This window comes from Anguilla rostrata, chromosome 18, assembly GCF_018555375.3.
Source record: "Anguilla rostrata isolate EN2019 chromosome 18, ASM1855537v3, whole genome shotgun sequence".
Classification (NCBI taxonomy): Eukaryota; Metazoa; Chordata; class Actinopteri; order Anguilliformes; family Anguillidae; genus Anguilla; species Anguilla rostrata.
In genome coordinates, this window is record NC_057950.1 from 1305131 (window position 1) to 1327166 (window position 22036).

General features: G+C 45.3%; 3 protein-coding genes across 4 annotated transcripts in view; 2 read left to right on the plus strand and 1 right to left on the minus strand.

Moving 5' to 3' along the window:
* The window catches only part of LOC135245212 (tau-tubulin kinase 1-like), a 58442-nt gene extending 54179 nt beyond the window's left edge, over positions 1 to 4263 (minus strand). The window contains exons 1-2 of one of the 2 annotated variants that reach the window (XM_064318130.1): positions 3942 to 4263; positions 2340 to 2521 (exon numbers count right to left, since the gene is read on the minus strand). The gene's annotated coding sequence lies outside the window, so the exon portion shown is untranslated. The other variant, XM_064318131.1, reaches the window with a different exon arrangement.
* A 147-nt stretch (positions 4264 to 4410) lies between these two features.
* On the plus strand, positions 4411 to 6068 carry LOC135245214 (mitoregulin). The gene is made up of 3 exons (XM_064318134.1): positions 4411 to 4538; positions 5208 to 5469; positions 5704 to 6068. Exon 2 carries the CDS (start codon positions 5259 to 5261, stop codon positions 5427 to 5429), a length of 171 nt encoding a protein of 56 aa, XP_064174204.1. The 5' UTR covers positions 4411 to 4538; positions 5208 to 5258; the 3' UTR covers positions 5430 to 5469; positions 5704 to 6068.
* Positions 6069 to 6214: 146 nt separating this feature from the next.
* Positions 6215 to 19881, plus strand: nphp1 (nephronophthisis 1). The gene is made up of 20 exons (XM_064318133.1): positions 6215 to 7515; positions 7866 to 7942; positions 8293 to 8353; positions 8514 to 8644; positions 8821 to 9022; positions 9237 to 9338; positions 10122 to 10219; positions 10419 to 10464; positions 10919 to 11003; positions 11842 to 11936; positions 12728 to 12856; positions 12999 to 13073; positions 13211 to 13321; positions 13663 to 13745; positions 13939 to 14015; positions 14296 to 14395; positions 15517 to 15629; positions 16282 to 16355; positions 17280 to 17324; positions 18574 to 19881. The coding sequence occupies exons 1-20, from the start codon at positions 7450 to 7452 to the stop codon at positions 18835 to 18837; spliced, it is 2034 nt and encodes a 677-aa protein (XP_064174203.1). The 5' UTR covers positions 6215 to 7449; the 3' UTR covers positions 18838 to 19881.
* Positions 19882 to 22036: the final 2155 nt, after the last annotated feature.

The window sequence follows — 22036 nt, forward strand, 5'->3', positions numbered from 1 at the left end:
CCTGGAAAATTGCTGCCATTCTATGTTAAGACAGCATGAACATCACACTTTGCAACTTAAAATTCTGGGATAACTTGGGTGGATTTTGTACTTCACTGGTAAGTTGAAGGATACTTGTGACACTGAACAAAGAAAGCATAGCAAATCAGTAGCAAAACTACTTAAGAGAATTTCTTAATGTGGCACCTGAAATGCAGATCTTTACAGCTATACCTGTTTGCACACTTAAATAATGAATGCCTTCTACACCAAAAGTCTAATAATTAAATTTATGGGTTGGATGTATAGGTGGAAATTAAGCATCTTGAAAGGTGATTGTTCTCTCCTGTTAATGAACTTATATAGTTTCAACATTATAGTATGGTTACATTCTGTGCACAATGACCAACAAATGTAGCCGAGCTAACTCTTCAAACCTCACGTAAAGTATCCTCCAAATGCATACAAGTATAATCCAAATATCCAGAATGAGGATCGGCTATAATATATTCGTGGGTAGGTACTGCTTTGCCCTATAACAAATATAGAATTAAATGTGGCAGAAATGCTATACGATTTAAAACAAAGCTGGGCGGCGTTTCAATCCATTCATTCTTCATCCGGCTCGTGCCACCCTCGCGCCGACCCACCCGAAACACGCGCATAACAGGGTCCGCAGATACTCTAAAACAGCAGGCGTCAACGTAGCATCCGCAATAAACACTACACGTACAGTAAAAAACGCAAATTATTCCAGTCAAAGTCATTATTTACCTTGCGCAGAGTCTACAATAGGTGGCTGTTTCTTCCCATTCTTCACCACAGGGCTAACCTTAATTTGGGATTTCACAGGGCCTCTCAGATAAATCTTAGTGCCGCTTTCCAATACTGCAGACCTTTCCTCGACAGAAGCACAGAATTCGCACATTCCCAGAGTGTAGCTGAATTATTCCTTTGCATTGTGCTCATATCGGAACGTACGGACATACATGCTGCAGCACTGACAGCTATTGTCTAACCATCAAACGCCGCAAATGTCAAAGTAACTAGTGTTCCAGAGTGTAGCCTACTAGTAAGTATACTCTATGGACAGTTGGGCTAACGTTGGCGAACTGGCCGATAATTCAGAAAACAAAATATTAAAATTCTCAAAACTGGAATTAAAACGTTAGCCTTCAATGAATAAGCAGGTTCGTTTGGTGCAGTTAAAATGTATCTTGTTCGTGTACCACAGTTAACGTTAAAGAAGTGAGCTATTAACGACAACAAAAAAATTGTGTTTATTGTATTTTAAGAAATGCCTTAGATGCAATGGTAGCTAGAAAAACAGTTAAAGCGAATTCATTTTCAATGTGCCCACTTGCCATCTTGGTGTGGCAGGTAGCTAGTCTTAGCTAATGTCAGTTGGCTAGATAGCCAGAGGTGCTAGCTACTTCTCAAGGTATGCACATTACCTCGACATATAGGATATTTCTGAAAAATGAAGAATTTGAGTTAAATTAACTTAGCTTTCTAATTATAGGTCAACATGCTCTTAACAAATCAAATAAGCTAAAAGCCTGTCTGTTTCAAAAGAGTATATTTCTAACGGGGGCATCCGCGAAATTGCCTTCACATCCTCTCGTGCCGTTCATTTTTTTGTCCGCACTGCAGCTCTGACTCCAGCTGGAATGACACCCAGACACCAACATCTTTCTCGCGACAGGCGGCGCACGAGGACAGCGGTTTCCAAAGAAACAACATCCACCTCAAGATCTCGTGGTCCGCCCTTCCATACGTTCTAGTCCAATGGTCAAACGCTTGAGTTTCCCTGACCCGCAAACATCGCCTCACAAGATCGCTCATTGGTGCAATTCTCAGCCACTCAACACGAGGGCGAAACATTCCACTGCTACAGAAAGGCGAAAGAGGCAAATTGGGATATGTTGTTCTTCACATTGAACGCTGCAGCCATGGGATCACAATTTTACAACATAAGACTACAACTCCCACAATAGTCCGATAGTGCGAGTCATAAACGACCTGCATTATGATGCATTTCTATCAATTATTCATTATCGTTTTTGAAAAGAGTAGCATTTATTAATTTAGCAATTTTTCCTGAACATCACGTGAAAGGCAGTTGGCACTGCCTATTTGGACGGTACCGTACAATCATTTAGCAAATAAACGCCTCTCGGAAAAGAGCAAGGTGTGTCCGATGGGCGTTTGCTGTGGCTGACAATGTTATTTAAGCGTGCTATTCTTCAGCAATAACATTGACAAGATGCCAAGAGATAAGCTCATCGTAAAAATGCAGTAATACCACGAACAGCGCGTAGAGGTGTTCAGACGGAGTAAAACAGCGACGTTATCCTGACCTGTTCTTTTGCCGCCGCAGTAAGGTCTCGGTCCTGGATGCTTTGAATAGGCGCATTATTTCGTTGGCCGGGTCATAGTAGTTTTTTTCTCGGTTGCTGTTGCACCATTTTCCACCCTCCTCGTTCTTCTCTTCTCCTCCTGAATCAGCATCACACGGATACTCCCAGAATGCTCTGCGGTCCTGCTCGACAGAGGATGATAGTTGCGTAGCAACTTGAGCAACATTCATTTGGACATTTCTACACACTGCTGTCATGGTCCCATTGAAGAAAATCTAAAACTGATGTTGGTATTTCACAAGAACAAGTCTTAATCTGAAAAGGTTACTGTTTAAAAAAGACTGCATACAATTTACCTGATTTAATTCAAGCTGGCTTATGTTAAATGTGGCAATTTAACATAATGACATAATATACAGGTACTTCATATATTATACGTATTATTATTACTATATAATGTGTATTGTACCTTATCAGACCTGTGTTTTGTAGTTGTTCCAATGACCTTCGGTATGCACTTATTGCACGTCGCTTTGGATAAAAGCATCTGCCAAATAAATGTAATGTAATGTAATTTGAAGAAGAGCCAAATGTTTTTAGAAAAAACTGAGTAACTGCAGATTGATTAATTCAACCTTTTGTCACAGTTTGTGTCTAAAGTGGTGACTGGACAGGCAGCAAAATAAGCGGTGGTGCTCTATAGAAAAATATCCACGTTTATATTGTAAATTCTGAAAAACGAAATTATAACTTTCCCAATTGCCATGCACCAAAATCTAAGGAAACCTAATCAAAGCACAAGAGGCTCAGTCATGCTCATTATTAGACAATGCAACATGGCCCAGGCAGCCAGGGCATCTGTGTGTCTGCTCCCCCCTGCTTGCCCCCACCCCACCCCACCCATCATTTTAGGCAGCCCCCAGGGAGCTGAGAGGCAGCACACCAGCCCTTTCATTATTCAATGGAATGATTGAGCCAAGGCAGCCTGCAGAGTAAAATGTCCAGTGTTCATTCAACTCTGAGAGTACATACGAGTCCAATAAGGACCATATGCACTCTGTAAGAGTTGATTTAACAATGATACTTTTACAGTGTACCCAGCAGATAGAAAATGCTATAATACAACAAATTAAACACCAAAACAATCATTTGGTAGAACCTGCTCTGCACTCATTCTGCCATATGATTTTTTTTTTACATTGATTTCACATTTTCATGGATATCAGAGATCACCATCATAATGCGTAAGTGTTTGCAAAAAACTGCTTTATTTAAAATGTATTTATTAAAAATGTAATAAATGACAGTAACTTATATGCTATACTATAAGACCTATACTATTTTATTGAATATCGTAATTTGAAATATAGTATATAATACAATTTACCACGAGTGTTGCTATATTTTTTGTTTGCTACATTAGATTAATGTGGTAAGCATCCAAGAAGCCATCTGTTGGGAAGTAAACTACAAGTAAAATCTGTGCAATGCTACTGGTAGAAGTGTGTTCTTGCATGAATCACCTAATTTAATCATGCCTACATTTGAGATTATTAAATAAATTAAACTATCACACGGTGGTGCAGTGGGTAGCACTGTCACCTAACAGGAAGAAGGTCCTGGCTTTGCATCCCGGCCTGGGCCCTTCTGTGTGGAGTTGCATGTTCTCCCCGTGTTCGCGCGGGCTACCTCCGGGTTTCTCTGGCTTCCTCTCGATCTAACTATCTAGCCAAACACAGGAGAAAAACATGCAAAACAAATGGCACCAAACTCCCTACGAGCTTCCTCTTTTATAGTTAAGATTCCAGTCATATAATGGAATCAGCAACAAGATCCCACGCATCGGCATACAAACGGAGAGGCAACAATCTGGTGTCTGGCGGCGGGAGAAAGGAGACCAGGGCCATCTTGAAATGCCACGACTTTCATTTGCGATCCGCCGCTTGGTCCACCAATCCCGACCGACGGCTGATTAGAAAAGTTTACGGACGTTTTTACACTTGTCCGTTTAATTTTTACAAACACAAACAAACACATACACTTAAGTTAATAAAGTCCATTTAAATCCTGCGTTTATCCTGACACTCCCCCCGACCCCAAACCAAGTAAGAAGTTTGGGCCTGAAGACTTCCTGTAGCAAGCAGCTATGAAATAGCCACGTGACTGTAGCCTAAGTTTTTTCAGCGGTTGTTCTCTGAGGTTGTTCTGTTTGGTCACAGCCAGAGACTGTAACATTCAGATATCCCGGGAAACGAGAGAGCAGATATGTTGGCAAAAGAAGCAGTCAAAAAGGGAAGTGTTGAAATCAATATCAAGTTTTCAAAGTCAGAGGGAAAGGGCATTGTGTGGGGAAATATCAATAAAGAATGGCAGCAGCACTGGGATCAGGAGAGAAGGGGGAGACATTTACATCTGATACAAAATAGAGTAGGCAGTGTAAGAAAGAGGGGAGGAAACAGAAGAGAGGAGGTTGTAATATCAAGATTAAGAATAGGACACAGCAATTTACGTAGCACGCTTCATCTTATAGGTAAACATCCAACCGGTCTTTGTGAAATCTGTCAGGTACCAGAAACCTCAGAACACGTTATCATTAACTGCAATAAATATAGGTCGGAAAGGAAGGATATGATGGAGGAGATGGGAAGATTGGGGATAACAGGAGCAGGATTGAGGGATGTACTGGAGTGTGGTGCTAGTGGGCAGGGGAGGAGATGTTTTATCAACTACCTTCGGGGAACGGGACTGTTAATAAAAGTGTGACAGGCAATAAGCTGTAGGAGTTAACTTACTCCGAAAGATGGCAGTAATGCAACTTTCAAGGATGCAAGCTGCCGGTAAACAACACCGAAGAAGAAGAAGAAGAAGGTTGTTCTGTTTTGCCTTTTCTCGTGGAGTCAAGTAATTGCAGAGGTGAACATGGCTGATGTCTCGGAAAGGACATTACAAGTTGCAATACTGATTTCCTTTGCATCGGGGTTTCTAGCAGGTTGGCAGGCCAACAGAATGAGAAGGAGATTCCTCGACTGGAGGAAGAAACGTCTACAAGACAAACTGTCAGAAACACAGAAGAAACTGGATTTGGCATGAGACGGAAATTCGTATTTTGTGGATTTTAGGACTACTTGAGGTATTTTATATAGTGCAATTCATATTCGAGCAACAAGCTTTATACATTGTATCTAAATGAAAGCTGTAACTATTTGGTTGCTGCTCTATTTTGGTTATCTGTTTAGCTGCAACGAATCCGAATCCGTGTGAGTTTCTGTGCGTAATAATTCGTCGCTGTTGAAAGCATGAAAGCGACAATATTTACCTTTACTTTTTCCCATATAATTGATTTTTTCAATTATACTTTCCACAGGAACAATCAGGAAATTCCAGTTGTCACGTGGACTACAGTGTCATTGATATGAACACCGCCAAGAACCAGCAATGGGACTGAAGCTGACTGACAACATGGCTTTGCAAACCGCGTGTTTTACTGCGGGGTTTTATAACCAAAACGTGTGCTCTGGTGTTGGTCTGCCCTTCATACGTCCCTGTTTGTAACCACTCTTTACCTAAATTAATATATTTTTGCTGTAAAATCACGTTGGCTATGTTCCATTTTCATTTATGTAATTCCAACTCGGTGTCTCGATTTTTTCGCGAGGATTGAAATGCTATTGGCACACACGCCTCCTGAAATGGCTCGCAAAATGTATTAAAATGTGATGGTCAAGAACAGATGAGTGTATTTCAGTTGCCGTTAAAAAACTGTCTTGTGTCATTATTTTGACCGTGGGACACTCTGCAGATACTGTACTGTACGACATATATCAACTCAATTTAATGGTCGTAATGAATGGCAGAAATGTACATATTTCTTTTCGTATGGTGCAGTATCATTAATTCTTTGCCTACATTTGTTAATCCAGTCGCTCAACCCATTCTTCACTACTCTCTCTCATACTTGTACTCTCTCTTGTACTTCTGCAAAGCCCTTTACTATGGCACGTAACTTGTAGGTGTGTATAATGGCATGTTATTGGTTGGAACCGTGACATAGTTTCCTTACTATTCTGTGTAACTTTTATATACATTTGGTAAGTCACTCTAGATAAGATTTCAAAAGTATTGTATAAATCAGAGGTTTTTAAAGACTCTTGTGTCCTCAGATTAAACTTTTTTTTTTTTTTTTTTTTTTACTGTAATCGAATCTATGTGAACCAGTATTGCTGTATACAGCTGAATAGCTCTTTTAGCCCGGGTAACTGGTGGAAACAAAAGCCTGCATACACACTGGCTCTCCAGGACCGGAACTGCCCACCCCTGATATAAATGTAAATACGGCAGTTGTACTGAATACTGTAAGTGCATTGTCCTCAGTTCAGTGTATCATCCACAATTCCACGTGGGTATATGTACAATGTCTGAGGCCAACCAGTTTTCAAAGAATGACATGCATAAGAACAGAAAGTGCTAGTGTAACCTGGCTGGTTTTTAACTATTCGAGTCTAGGTTTTGGGGACGCACATACAATCGTCTGTGCTTTGCTATACGAGCTATAAAATGTTTTTTGAATACAACTGTTTGAGATGTAATGTGTAGTCTGCCAATACTTGGAATGCTACTGAATCATTTAATGTTTCCACACGTCTTGAAAACATGCGCACATGAAAGACGAGATTTCCCTGTGTCGCTTTTTCATCGATACACAAAGCAAAAGGATAGCCTGATTGGTAAATCCAGGTTATGTACGGATCTCACGCTGGCTCGACCCCCGACAGCTGTATCTTAGCGACCGAACGTAGCGTCTCCAGAAGGAAAAGCGTCCGGAGTTCTCTCCCTGGTGCAGTGATACATCAACGACTTCTCGTTACATTATATATGTAATCGATTGACAAATTGTAGCCATCTATAATCCCCTTGCTTGCAACCCAGCTGGCAAATAGCTGGATTTGCCTGGCCGTTGTCGCTTATAAATGAAAGCAGCTAGCTACAATGATTCAGCTAGCTACCAACTATTGAGAACATGGATAACTTCGCTTGCTAGCGAGCTGGACAGGGCCAAACCCTTCATTAAGCTAGCTCGTTATATTTGAACTTTTTTGTATTGTTCTAAAACATGGCACCAAAGAGAAAAGGGCCTTTGCAAACAGTGCAAAGGAACACGGATGATATTAAAAAACAGGTTAGTGATTTTGAGACGAGTTGAATGTATTCTTCCAGCTACTAGCTAGCTAGCCATATTCGCAGCTAACTAGGTTTCCAAAGCTAACGTTAGCTAGCTAGCTAGTTAGCTTGGTGGTTCGTTTCCATGCTTTGCATACCATGGTGTAATAAGCGAAATAGTTCTCAGGCTGTATTTACTTTTGTGAATTATGTTTCGCATTATCTAGTTATATCACGTAGCAGTACGATATTTTACATGCCGATATAACGATACGCTGAAATATCCGTCTATTACCTTAGCGTACATACATTTCTTTTTTAAAAACTACCTTAGACTAGCTAATATATAATGTGTCTGTCCTGTGGCAGGTTGATAGTTTGATGCTAGAAGTTCGCCAGTTCAAAGGATCTGCAGAGAGCAAAGCAATGACAGAGGCATCAGAGAGGTACATAAACGACCGTTTTTCTTTGTTCACACTCCTTTTACTTTTAGCTTTTAACCACTGAAGCTATACTAGTTAAAGGCTTGGTAAATGTGTTTGTTCCCATATTTTTTTTAGAATGCCACTGTAATTTGTCATAAAGTGTTTCATTGCCAAGACACATAAAAGAAAGTCAAAATTACATTACAGGCATTTAACAGATGCTCTTATCCAGAGGGCCTTACACAACTTCTCGGTCTTGGCATACTGATGGCATGACAGAATTATTCACTTGATAATAATGTTGTATTTCATTGTTCCTTTCTGAATTTTAGTTGCTTGCTTTTTCTAATATAACTCTTTTCTCTCAACAGATGCACACATTTACAAAGATCAGTTGATGAAACTATGATGACTCTGAAGAAGCTAACCAAAGTAAATCTTTGGTCTTCTACAAAAACTTTTGATAATTGCATTGGAACGCACACCAATTTCTGTAATTATGGAAGTGGTCATTTTGTACAACAAAAAGTGAAAGGTGCAGCAGGGCTGTTTTCAGTGTTTCCAACATGTTTAGTTTATTATTTTTTTAAAGGCTGACGAACCTGCGCCGGTGGGGAATTATGAGCAGAGAAAACTGGATGAAGAAAATAGACTGAAGATGATGCAGGAGCAGCTGCAGGCTTTGGCTCTGGCTGTCTCTCCCGCCCAGAAGCCCGGTCCAAGGCAAGCCTACGATACAAGCGATTCGTTCTGCACGAGATCTTCACCTCGCTGTGATCATAGCTCTGTGTTCCACTGCTCAGTTTGCACAACCGTCCCAAACTGCTTATTTTTGATTGAGCTGTGGGTACGAGCCGCCCGGTCACAGATTAACCCCTCCAGTTCTCTTTGCCCGACAGCCGAAATGCAGACGTGCCAAGTTCTTCTCAGACCGAGGAAGACGATGATGCAGGAGCTGAGAGTGAGGAAGAGGAAAGTGAAGAAGAGGAAGATGAGGACGAAGAAGATGATGATGAGGAAGAAGATTTAGAAAATCAAGCAGAGACTTTCATTGCCATCAGCGCCTTCGCAGGCGAACAGGAGGGTGACCTCACGGTGCAGGTACAGCATGAGCAAGCCGTGTTTTTGGAAACTGTCCTTACCTGGTCAGATTACCTGGGCCGGTTAAGAGGCCTCCACCCTCCACCTCAGAGCAAGTGACCCATTTTATTTCCTTTCTCTGACAGTACCATGAAGAAGATGCCATTCGAAACGATGCTTGAATTTGATTTATGGTTGTGTTGATTGATAAGTTGATTGTTTTTTGATTGAACAGAAGGGGGAGCTGCTGAGCATTCTCAGTAAAAACCCTGATGGCTGGTGGCTTGCCCAAGACTCCAGTGGAAACAAAGGTTTAGTGCCCAAAACATACCTAAAGGTACAAACCTCTCTGTTTGTCAGCTGCACTTCTTTTCTGGCAGTTTACCTGTTTTGGTGTCTGTTTGGATTCAGCTAATCGGCAAGTGAAACATGTAGACTTTCACCATCTGTCGAGATGACTTGCAACTGTGGCTCAGGCTAAATAATGAACATAAGCTCTCCCAGGTCTGCTGCTGCTTACATAATATGCCGTATGCTTATTGCAGTGTACTCTAGTCGAGTTGCTTGTATCTCTCTGTTTGGCTGAAAATTTGTCATTCATTTTTTCTATAATTCACATGTACAGTAGTCGAGCCTTTTAAATAATTTCATCCTATGTGCAAATGTGAATTCTGAACATGCCTAGCAACCAAGAACCTGGGCGTTAGATTACCCGACATTTGGGGAAAATGAACATTAGCGGGCTCGCTAGCTAAGCCTTCCTATCGTATCTGTCCTCTGACTGCTGCTTATTCTCACTTTGTGGGGTGCAAAGTGGGGTACACTTGCTGTGCTGCTGGCAGTTTGTGATGCTCATAAAATAACCTCAGTTCTCTAATAATTATTCTAGCTTTCTTCAAAGTAAATTTCACGTAGTGAGACTGGAGGAAAATTGTACATGTTCAAAATGTTAGATCATTCGTCTGTCAGTCATGTTAGCATTGCTAATGGTTCAGCTGTTGAAGTCAAGGTCAAGCTGTTACGAGCAATGTACTGATTTGTTCTCTGAAAATCTCTCTTCACGTATATGTGGCTTTAACAAGTTATATTTCAGGTTAGAGTGACTGTGTTAATTTTTCAGGCGCACCAGGATGAGGAAGAGGAAGGTGATGCAGAGGATTCAGAGACTGAGGAAGAGAGTGAGGAGGAGGTGGATGAAGTCTCAAAAACCAAGCAGAGGTGCTGTTTCTTATCCTGCCAGCAGGTGGCATCACACACCAAGCAATTTTTAAAACATGAACACTTGGGTGAGAGAGAGGGTGATATTTTCCCCCATGTCTTGAAAGGGAAGAAATCCACAAACAGTTACCAGGTAGGGCATGAATGCTAATGTTGTAAAAGTTGTTCAAACTGTAAAATGTGTTTTACTCTTTTGCAGCAGCCAAAAATCTGCCTGGGATGTTGTGAGAAAAGAAGTTTTAGAGGTATTACTATTTTTGTTATAGTTATTGTTATTATTTATTTGGTTATTTATGGACACCTCTGTAAAATAGGACTTCCAGTCAGATATACTTTGCTTATAAATTGATCTTTTATGCTTTCTTGGAGATACCACACTTTAGTTTTCCTGAGACTAATGATGTTCTCCAGTATTGTAAGTTGCTCTGGATAAAGAGTGATTACCAAGTGATTATAGTGTAATCTAACGTAATATTTTACATAGTTGTCTTCCCGAGGTCACGTTACAGTGATTTAAGAGCGTTGTTTTTCTATCAACTACGAAAGAAAGCAATGAAAATCCATGGAATGATAGATTGCTGCGAGATGCTGTCAATCAGAGTTAACCTCTTACCCCAGCGCATGTTTGTGCTGATGAATGGATTGCTCTGATTGGAGGCATGTGTAATTGGCTGACCGGGGCTGGGTTCTGATTGGCAGATGAACGCTACGGATGTTCTGGCTGCCATGGGGGCCATCCCCGCTGGGTTCCGGCCGTCCACCCTCTCCAGCCTGCTCAGTGAAGGCAGGTCTCCTCCGCTCAGTCTGACCCGTGCGGACATAGCGTACCGCTGAGGAGCCGTAACACATCCAGTATAGCACCGCAGAGTGGCGCGTGCTCTGCTTTTCCATGGAAATGAAATACAGTAGCAGGGCTGTAAAATGTCACAAGCTCCCCGGGGGTTATGCTGGAACCTGAACCCCTGAAAGCCGACCCAAGACCCAAACAGGTCTGGCTCCAGCGCTGCTGCGCTCCGGACAGGCGGTTCGGCTGTGCCCGCGGGGGACCCAACGGGACGTCCCGCACGCTCCTGCGTGACGCACGCAGGAATGTGTGTTTCCGCACGCAGGAACGTGTGTTTCCGCACGCAGGAATGTGTGTTTCCGTGCGCTGCGTGACCTCAACGGGAGCAGGGCGCTGATCGCACACACGACAAGAACGCCTGCGTCATGATCCTGTTCGCCGAGTCATCAGAACTCTGCATCTCCAGCATCTCCAGCATCTCCTGCGTCTCCTGCTTCTCCTGCGTCTCCTGCACAAGCGCTCAGACGTCCTCCTCTGTCAGTGGACCGCGCCCGGAGAGAGTTAGGCCTCAGGCCACATGCAGGGAGCAGGCCTTCCAGAGATCCTGCTTCTGATTCCTTATTTGTGAATTCCTGTCATTCCTGACTTACTATAGGTCTGTCGGTTAATTTTCCTGTTTCTTACGTCAGGATGAAAACGAATACCAACGAAGAAAATATTTTTTAAAATTTATGGCGAAACAGCACGCTGGTATTTTTGAACACCTGCTTAACCCCCCTCACCTCCCCCCCCATCCGCCCCCCCCCGCTAACCTGCGCTTGTATTCTCTGCTGTGCAGGGAACACCTACAGAGGCAGCTACTACCTCCAGCCAGAGCTCAGTCAGTCCCAGCTGGCTTTCAAAGACCTTTTCTGGGACCCAGACACTGGAAACGTACGCACACATTTCATATTTCTCTTTTTATTCCAGTTCTTGGAATTTCAGTTAACCAGAGGAGAGTTTTTCTACAAAAGAAAATCTGCTCATATGACCGATGAAATCAGTAGTTTTCTGATTGGTTCTTGGGAAAGCCCTCGATATTGTAAAGGAGGCGGAATGTTGAGCGGAGTCTATCCTCAGTGCTCATGTTCTTAAGCCCCGCCCCCTTCTGTGATGAGCACTTGAATGCTCCAGGTAAACGGCCACAGGAAGTAAGGGCCTCAGGACTTCCTTTCCCCTGTTCCCTGAGTGTGCAGCCATCCGTGAATGTGGAAGTGAAGGACAAGCGAAAGTTCCCTTTTTTAGATCTGAGAGACCCCGAGAAGCTCAACTCAAATTGGGGGGAGGGGGAGGAAATGGCTTTTGTCGCATGTCATGACCCGTGCGTAAAGGGGGTCACGGTCAAAAGCACTGGTCTGAAGTGTCACATGAAATAAAAATATTGCCATTTCCAGTTTACTTCTGCCAAGAGGAGAACTGATATATCATATATGCATTTAATGAAAGTGTAATTTATTGAAAATGGTTTTCTTTGACTGTAGCATAGTGGAACATTGTGAGGTGATGATAGAGAAAATGTAACCCTTTGAAGATTAAGTGTTCTAGAACTCCAGTACCAGTTACCAGTAGTGATTACATCAGCATTAGAATGTTCAGCTAAGAACATTCCAGTCGCATTTTACGCAGTATTGAAAATGCGAGTTTCAGGGCAGGTGTGGTAGCAGCTGTGCTCTGTGTGGCCCCAGGTGCGGCCCCGCCCGTCCCGGACGTCTCTGACGCTCACGCTGTGGAGCTGCAGGATGATCCCCACGCCGGGGGTGGGGGTGCAGGTCCTCAGCAGACACGTGCGGCTGTGCGTGTTCGACGGAGCCAAGGTGGGCCTCTCCCCCTCCCCATCCCAGCAGCATCAGCCCCCCCCCCCTCCCCCCCACTTCCTGAAATCTAAACACTGATCCCCAGCTGCTGTCCGCTTCCTGTGTGCCTCCTGATTGGTTAGGTTGCATTCTGTTTCCCCAGGTTCTGAGTAACATTCACACCGTCAGAGCCTGTTACAATTCGAAAAACCCCAAGACCTGGACGTTTTCTCCAAGGGTACAGTATATGTGTTTATACCATTTAAGTGTGCCAGGACACTGTGTCACACGTGAAATGTTATCTGTGAGTGAGCAGCATCTCTCTCTGTGAGATGGGCACTGACTCGCTCGCTCCTCTGTGCTGTAAATTCCCAGATGGTTGGCATCCTTCCCAGCCTGATGGATGGAGACTGCTTTGTCCGGAGCGACTCGCAGTCACCTGACCTGGGAATCCTGTTTGAACTGGGGGTCACCTACATCCGAAATGTAACCGCGCTGCCTGGCTTCAGTCACGTTCTGTCCTGTCCCCGCTTCTCACCGCTGGGTTAGGATGGTGATGAGCAGGCTGTGGAAAACATGGCACTGCATGAAGAGAGTACTCCATACGCATCACCTGTCTGTTTGTGCTGATACAGCTGCTGTTATCTGTCATTAGCAGTCATTAAGAAAAGTTTCAAAAAGAACGATGTATGTACAGCACTGAACACCATGTGTACAGCACTGAACACCGTGCATGCAGCCCTAAACACCATGTGTACAGTGCTGAATGCTGTATGTATGAATGCTAGTGCTGATGACGGTCTCACCTATCCCCTCTCTCGCCCCAGTCCACAGGTGAGCGGGGGGACCTGAGCTGTGGCTGGGCGTTCCTGAGGCTGTGTGACGCCAGCGGCGTGCCCGTCCCGCGCAGGTGAGTACGCCTGTCCCGCGAAAGTTTTGAGTCTAAAATGGCGGTTGAATCCAGACCGGCGCATCCCGTGATGTAAATACATGGTAACCAGCGTTACGCAGTTATTGGAGGATTCAGAGAGTGCAGGAGAGGAAATGTTTGTTTTGGAGATGTCTCTCTGTGGCTCAGGGCTGTAACACTCCTGCTTTCTCAGGACCTATGAACTGCCGGTGCACGGAGGCACCCCGTACGAGCAGGGCGTGGATGTGGACCCCTCTATAACCAGAAGAGGTGAGGTATAGGTATTCACCGGCTGTGTGGGAGGGCAGGAAACCCGTCATGGCTGGGGCAACAATGGGCTGTCAATCACATGACTCAGGAACGATTCAATTGGCTTTTGCCCTTGACAGCCAAACAATGATTGGTCGATGTCAGTGAGACACTGATTGCATATTGAAGCTCTGCCTGTACTGGGTATGATGAAGCCCCTCCTCCTCGTCAGTAGTGTTCAGTCAGCGCTGGACTGAGCGCTCAGGGGGTAAACCGGCGTGTCTTTATGTGTCTGTTTCAGCCACGGGCAGCGTGCTGCAGCAGATGATGGTCTCCAGGAAACTGCCCAAACTCATCGTCAAGCTGAAGTCCCCCAACGCTAAGACCAGGGCCAATCTGAAGTACGCCAGTTCGGTCCAGTCTCACATGAGCTCTCAGCCTTAAAGTGTTCATTTTCCCTTTGCTTTACTTCGTATCATTTGTATAACTGATTAATGGCATTTCAGATGGAAATATCTCTGTCTGGAGGGTTAAGTGTAAGATGTTTGACCAGCCGCAGGTTTAGTTTTTAACGACATGTCTGAACAGACACTGAGTGTGTTAGCGGTACGGTCAGGCTGTTCTCTGTGCCGAAGCTGAGTTAGTTTGTTAGCGGTACGGTCAGGCTGTTCTCTGCGCAGACGCTGAGTGTGTTAGCGGTACAGCCAGGCTGTTTTCTGCGCAGAAGCTGAGTGTGTTAGCGGTACGGCCAGGCTGTTCTCTGCGCAGAAGCTGAGTGTGTTAGCGGTACATCCAGGCTGTTCTCTGTGCAGAAGCTGGGTGTGTTAGCGGTACAGCCAGGCTGTTCTCTGCGCAGAAGCTGGGTGTGTTAGCGGTACAGCCAGGCTGTTCTCTGTGCAGAAGCTGGGTGTGTTAGCGGTACAGCCAGGCTGTTCTCTGCGCAGAAGCTGAGTGTGTTAGCGGTACAGCCAGGCTGTTCTCTGCGCAGAAGCTGGGTGTGTTAGCGGTACAGCCAGGCTGTTCTCTGCGCAGAAGCTGAGTGTGTTAGCGGTACAGCCAGGCTGTTCTCTGCGCAGAAAGCTGAGCGTGTTAGCGGTACAGCCAGGCTGTTCTCTGCGCAGAAGCTGGGTGTGTTAGCGGTACAGCCAGGCTGTTCTCTGCGCAGAAGCTGAGTGTGTTAGCGGTACAGCCAGGCTGTTCTCTGCGCAGAAGCTGAGTGTGTTAGCGGTACAGCCAGGCTGTTCTCTGTGCAGAAGCTGAGTGTGTTAGCGGTACGGTCAGGCTGTTCTCTGCGCAGACGCTGAGTGTGTTAGCGGTACAGTCCGGCTGTTCTCTGCGCAGAAGCTGAGTGTGTTAGCGGTACAGTCAGGCTGTTCTCTGTGCAGAAGCTGAGTGTGTTAGCGGTACGGTCAGGCTGTTCTCTGAACAGTCGCTGAGTTAGTTAGCGGTACGGTCAGGCTGTTCTCTGTGCCGAAGCTGAGTTAGTTTGTTAGTGGTGACGGTCGGTCTGTTCTCTTCGCAGCCTCCTGCCGGACACTCTGGTGGGCAGCAGGTGCAGTGTCCAGCTGCTGGCGCTGTACAGACAGGTGCTGGCAGACGCGCTGCTGAGAGACAGGCTCACCATGCAGAACGCAGGTAAGGACTGCTGCAGGTGATGTGGGTAACCGCACAGGTAATGCAGTAATCACACAGGTAACTGCACAGGTAATGCAGTAATCACACAGGTAACTGCACAGGTAATGCAGGTAATCACACAGGTAACTGCACAGGTAATGCAGTAATCACACAGGTAACTGCACAGGTAATGCAGTAATCACACAGGTAACTGCACAGGTAATGCAGTAATCACACAGGTGACTGCACAGGTAATGCAGGTAATCACACAGGTAACTGCACAGGTAATGCAGTAATCACACAGGTAATGCAGGTAATCACTCAGGTGACTGCACAGGTAATGCAGGTAATCACACAGGTAATGCAGGTAACACTGGAGAGGGTAACCACTGGCTGGTCCTGTCGTCTAAGGCGCACTACACTCAATAGCAGAGCATGTGTGGTATGCGGAGATCAGTGCCTATCGCTCCGCACAACTGGAAGAGGAGACAGCGCTGCTCGCCTTGTCCTGTCCCATACCCAAACCCTGCTGTGACATCACAGGAGTGCTGGACGGGACTCCTCCAGGCTGCAGCGCTGCAGTGCAGTACACACCTGAGATAGGATCAGCAGCCAGGTGACATTTTGGGTTGGCTGACGCACGTTGTGTGTTCCGTGCTTCTCCGTTCCGCAGATCTAATCTGCAGCCCGGTGCTGGCCACGTTCCCCCAGGTTCTCCATCAGACCGATCTTCTGGACGCCCTGAGGGTGAGTCTGGAGGATCTGCTTTCGGCTCGAGGGCAGAACTGGGACAGAGTGTCTGTTGACTTCCAGGAAAACGGGTTTGAGAAGCTGCTGATATAGCTCAGAGAAATGCTTTTTCTCCCTTGCTCTGATATATATCTGCTTTTGCATTTCTTGTAGTCATTCCTCTATTCCCATTTTTGAAGGTGTAGCTGTAGTCACAAGCCCTTTGCCCTGGCTGCAGCATCCCCTGACAGTGTGGGAGAATGCAGAACGCTTGCTCCCCCCCCCCCCCCCCCCTCCAGTAGGATATACCCCCTCCTGTAGGATTTCCCCCCCGCCTGTAGGATTTCACCCCCTCCTGTAGGATTTCCCCCCCGCCTGTAGGATCTCCCCCCCGCCCATCCTCCTGGATGTGTGTTGGGTGAAAGCATTGTGCAGCCCATCGATACTCTGTGATTGTGGCCATGTCTGACGCTGGGTCTTTCAGGCTGGCAGGTGCTAAACAAAGGGAGAACTCTGACACACGCACGCAGGTAGACCACAGGTGCGTTCAGCCTGTACACCTTTGTGTGGGCAGGCCAGCATTGCTGCTGGGCGCTCCCACAGATCCGCACGTAAAGGGGAACCACCTCCAGCATTCAATCTTAAATCTTTTAAAGGTGGGATTGAGCCGGGGATGGACTCTTTCATTTGCAGACTGGCTCAAATACCCACTTTAAATGCTCTTAAAATTTCTTTAGATGCCGTTAGAACTGATGAAAACACAACCCCCCACCCCTGCATATTTCTGAGAATTTCCTTGGAAAAAATTAAGAATCGGAACCCTGGTAAAAGTAACCTGAGGACTCTCACTGACATAAATCCTGAAATGTTTGTGAAGGCTGAGTTGTGTGTTGTGATGTCACTATTTTACTGTCTGACTGCGGCCAATTGCTTTTGTTCCAGAGCGCGTGGGCGGAGAGAGAGAGTGGGCTGAAGAGATCTCAGAAGGTACAGAACCGTTTCAGGGCAGATCAGTCACAGTGCACTTTCACTAAAGCCGTAACACATACCCTTCCTGTTCACTTCATCATAAATATGTTTTTTTTTTTTACTGAACATCCAAAGAAATGTGGTCCTCCAGGGTTTCGATCCCTGCTTGCAGTACTGTGGTGTCATTCCATACTGTTTATAACGTACTGGTCGGGGTGACTAATCTGTGCCAGTTTCTGTATTTCAGAAGCTTGGCTAATTGAGCCACAGTAATTGGTAGAAACCTGCAAACACGCCTGCCCTCGCCTACAGCCTATCCCAGGGATCTCAGGCTCCTGGGGCCGGCATCACCCAGCAGGGTTACTGAGTTACTGAGCAAAACCCGGAACAGCTCTTTTTATTTCAGTCTATTCTGGGAGGCTTTTGAGTTTCGCTCTGAGCAGTCCGGCCAGCTCAGGAATTAATCCTGCGTCCTGAAACAGGACCCGGGTCTGTTTGTGGTCCTTTTAGTCACCTGCCAGCTGAGGCTTAGGGAGAGGATATGGTCTCTGTGGCCCAACAATGGAAAGAATGAAAAAACAGCAGATACTTCTGCAGCTCTGTACCACGATACTGTCTCATGAGTGTAATGCCTGTGACAATGCTGGCTGTTGCTTTGCTCACCAACGTGGGAAATGAGCAGTTTCTGATTTAAGGCATTTATGAAATAAAAATGGAAAAATAAGCCACACTTCACACGAGCAAGACGGCACCCTACCCCATTTTCTTCTAAATGGGTTCCCCGGCCCTGTAGCACACCAGCTTCTTACCCATTACCCTACACTAGCGCTGACGCTAGCTCCTTACCCATTACCCTACACTAGCGCTGACGCTAGCTCCTTACCCATTACCCTACACTAGCGCTGACGCTAGCTCCTTACCCATTACCCTACACTAGCGCTGACGCTAGCTCCTTACCCATTACCCCACTCTAGCGCTGACCTGATCCCGCTCCTTATCCGTTACACTACACTAGCGCTGACGCTAGCTCCTTACCCATTACCCTACACTAGCGCTGACGCTAGCTCTATACCCATTACCCTACACTAGCGCTTTTGCTAGCTCTATACCCATTACCCTACACTAGCACTTATGCTAGCTCTATACCCATTACCCTACACTAGTGCTGACGCTAGCTCCTTACCCATTACCCTACACTAGCGCTGACGCTAGCTCCTTACCCATTACCCTACACTAGCGCTTATGCTAGCTCCCGTGTGCTCCGCAGCGGGACACACAGCTGCTGAAGGGCCTGTTTGTGGAGGTGTACCTGGAGACAGTCTTCCCCCTGCTGCACTCAGCCGGCCTGCCCCCTGCCCGGTGGGCCGACGAGGAGCAGGAGACGCAGCGTGCCAGCGTGGTTTTCGCCCGCCCCCCGCAGGGCGCGCTCGCCACCCTCCTCTCCGCCGACCACGCCCAGGAGGCCTTCGACATCGCCCAGCTCGCCTACGACTTCCTGAGCCCCACCAGGGCAGCCCCGCCCACCAACTGACCCGCCGATGACATCGCACACACTCTGCAGCAACCGGAAAAATGAGTAATTATCTTAACAAGGAATTTAGTCTTATACTAAGACTTTAAAAAGGCTTATTTCCTCTTAATACTGAAAAAAGAAAAAAAATGAGTAATTATCTTAACAAGGAATTTAGTCTTATACTAAGACTTTAAAAAGGCTTATTTCCTCTTAATACTGAAAAAAGAAAAAAAAAAAAAGATTGCCAAAAGGGGAGGCAGTCTGACTCAATTCAAGATTTGCCAGTGGGGCAAGACAATTTGACTGGTCAAGCAGAAAATCTGTTATTTTCTACTTGAGAGAAAGAAAGAAGATTTTAATTCTCCTGACAAGACTGAAGCACTTGTTCAGACAGACTTTTGTTGCAGTGTAGTGTGCTGTATGTACAGTCTTCTCACCACAGCCTCTAAGAACACCGATGCTGAAGGACGGCTTTGATTCAGTGGTGAATGGCCACGCTAAACGGGAGCCCTCAGCGTTCGGCAGTTCTCACCGAGAGCTCAATCAGTTCATAAGGGTCAAGTACAAAGCTGCAGAATCAAACCTCCGTTTCGGTGCAGAGGCTTTGCTTTCACACCAGCAAATGGACAGGAATAGAACCGAGAGTTTGGGTCACACCCTTCCACATGAAGCCAGCGGACCGAACCTTCAGCGCCACAGTGATTTCGGCAAACGGCCGTGTCCCGCCCGTAGTCCCGGTCTCTCTCTGTTGTTTTCGGGAAAGAGTGTTCAAACGCTGCCGGAACTGTAAGGACTGCTCTTATTGTCAACAGTCTTAAAATGAGTGCATTTCTGAAGATGTATTTAAAAAAAAAATTATATATATATTTTTTAAATATTGCAGCACTGTCAAGAGCATGCAGCCTTTGTGCAAAGCCCTGTCGGGTCCTGGGGGGGCACTCTTGACCGCATAGCTTGGGGGGGGGGGGGGTGCGGTCCAGGGCCAAGCCTTGTACATCACTGAATGGCCCTGCCTGTGTTTTCCTTGCATAAAATAAATAAAAATCAAAGAAAAGCTCTGTTTGAGGGAGTATGACTGCAGTCTTTTCATTCATAAACACAGAATGGAATCACACACACACAAAAAATGTAAAGATACTATTGCATCAGAATGCTGATTGGCATGCAGTCCTGTGTTATCAGGAGAAGAACATGTATAGATTCCTGTGGGGAGCCAGTCACGTTTGAAGTATTGTTTCGTTCTTCGTGCCAAATAGTACAGTAACCGTACCTTGACCCCAAGGTCAGAGCCATTGTGGGGTACACAACAGAGCACTTAGTAAAATTTAAAAAACCCAACCTCTTAAGAAATGAGCAGGATCAATGGAACTTAAACGGCCATTTCTCATGAACTTTCAGATGAAACCAGTCGCCATTAACCAGACAACAGCGATTATTCCTGTTCAATAGCAGACCAGCATTTGTGGGTCAGTAGATTGCTATTACATTACATTACAGGCATTTGACAGACGCTCTTATCCAGAGCGATGTACAACAAAGTGTATAACCATAACCAGGAACAAGCATGTCGAAAACCCTAGAGAGAAGTACCGTTCCAAGTGCAGGGAACAACTGCATAGTTTAACTTGGACCCTGTAGGTTAATATGATTAACACTAACACAAACAAGAACAGCAACAATGCAGTCTATGCAAAAAATACAAGCAGTAGTTAAGACACGAGTGCATTAACTAAGTCAACTAAGAAACAGCTACCTAGTTACAACCCTAAGCTTACAGTCAATTTAGAGATTACAGGGAGCTAGGGAGGGACGGGGAGAGGTGCAGCCTGAAGAGGTGAGTCTTCATTTGTCGCTTGCTATAGATTTAATCATTCTGATGAAAAACAGCAGTGGGCTGCAAACCTACAATAAGTTTTGTCTTCATATAACCGGCGTGTTACACATGACCTTTCCACTCCACATGGCCACAACTGCCATAAAATCTATACAGGTGTTAAACCAGGCAATAAAAAAACGTTACAGTGGTTTTAGCCACAAGATTCAGTGTGTAATCACAATCTTATCATTATGAAAATTGTAACCAATAAAAGTCTTGCCAATGGGCATATGAATGCTTGTGTGAGAAGACACAGCCCTATAAAAGCTCTGTGTGAACACCTGCTCCCTTGTTCTCCCAGTTTCGATTTTTAAAGTAAACTCTACAGTCCAATCTGAGGTGTGCAACTGAGATCAGTTTTCAGAAATGACTTTTCTTTAGTTCCCCAAGGAGATATACAGCCTACCATATCTAGTAAATATCTTGTTGCTTATAATGTAGGTGTTAATGTCCTTTTGTACACCTGCCCAGGGACTGGGGATAAAAATGAGCTGTCCTGTATATCTCTGTGTGGTGCATCGGATGTCAAGTTTTATTACACGTGGTCCCTGTTAAATGAAATTTTCAAAACAAATAAATAAAATACCACAGTTCCCTACAGGGACCAATGACATGAGGAGTATTGATCATTTTTAGTACCTGCAGCACTGTGACTGAACCTTGACCCAAAGATCAATGCGACTGTTGTGTATACAACAGCCCGAACCCTCCCAGACATACCACATGCACTTTATGTGGCCATTTACCTTAAACTTTATTAATGTTTATTCTCATTTATTTATTTCTCCATGTTTGTTAAATAAAGATTATTTCTCATCTGCCAGTGTGGAAAAGCACAAATTAAGGATATCTTTTTTCTTGAGTTGAACAAATGATTTTTTCAAAGTGAAGAACACGCACAGCTTTTATGAAACTGTTGATTTTGTTTTAATTTTTAAAATTTTTTTTTACTGATGTATATGCATTTGATCTCTATTTGTAATTAATTGTCTTATTTCTTTATGCAGGCCAATTTGTTCTTTACATTACTTGTGCTACAAATACTGTTTAGCATGTTTTTGCGGTCTGGTGAGGTTATTGAGCCGGGCTAATTATTCAGACTGTGACAGAAACGTGTGCGGCGGTGGATAAGATCAGCCCCTCCCCAGACCGCCGGGCACCTGCGCGGTTTCTAATTAACCCCTCGGCAAACCCGGAGCTCTGCCCCCTCCCAAGAATTCCTGAAAGGCCAAAACGCTTCCCCTCCCCAGTCCGACACAAACGTCAGAGCATTGTGCGTGTGAGTGGGTGTGTCTGTGCGGGGCGGGTGGGGAAGGGGGGGGTTGGCTGACTGGATTTTCC

Coding starts and splice junctions, on each gene's coding strand:
- LOC135245214 (XM_064318134.1), top strand. CDS start 5,259: ATGGCTGATGTCTCGGAAAGGACATTACAAGTTGCAATACTGATTTCC.
- nphp1 (XM_064318133.1), top strand. CDS start 7,450: ATGGCACCAAAGAGAAAAGGGCCTTTGCAAACAGTGCAAAGGAACACG. Junction 8,645..8,820: donor GCCCAGAAGCCCGGTCCAAG/GCAAGCCTACGA, acceptor TTTGCCCGACAG/CCGAAATGCAGACGTGCCAA. Junction 9,023..9,236: donor AGGGTGACCTCACGGTGCAG/GTACAGCATGAG, acceptor TTGATTGAACAG/AAGGGGGAGCTGCTGAGCAT.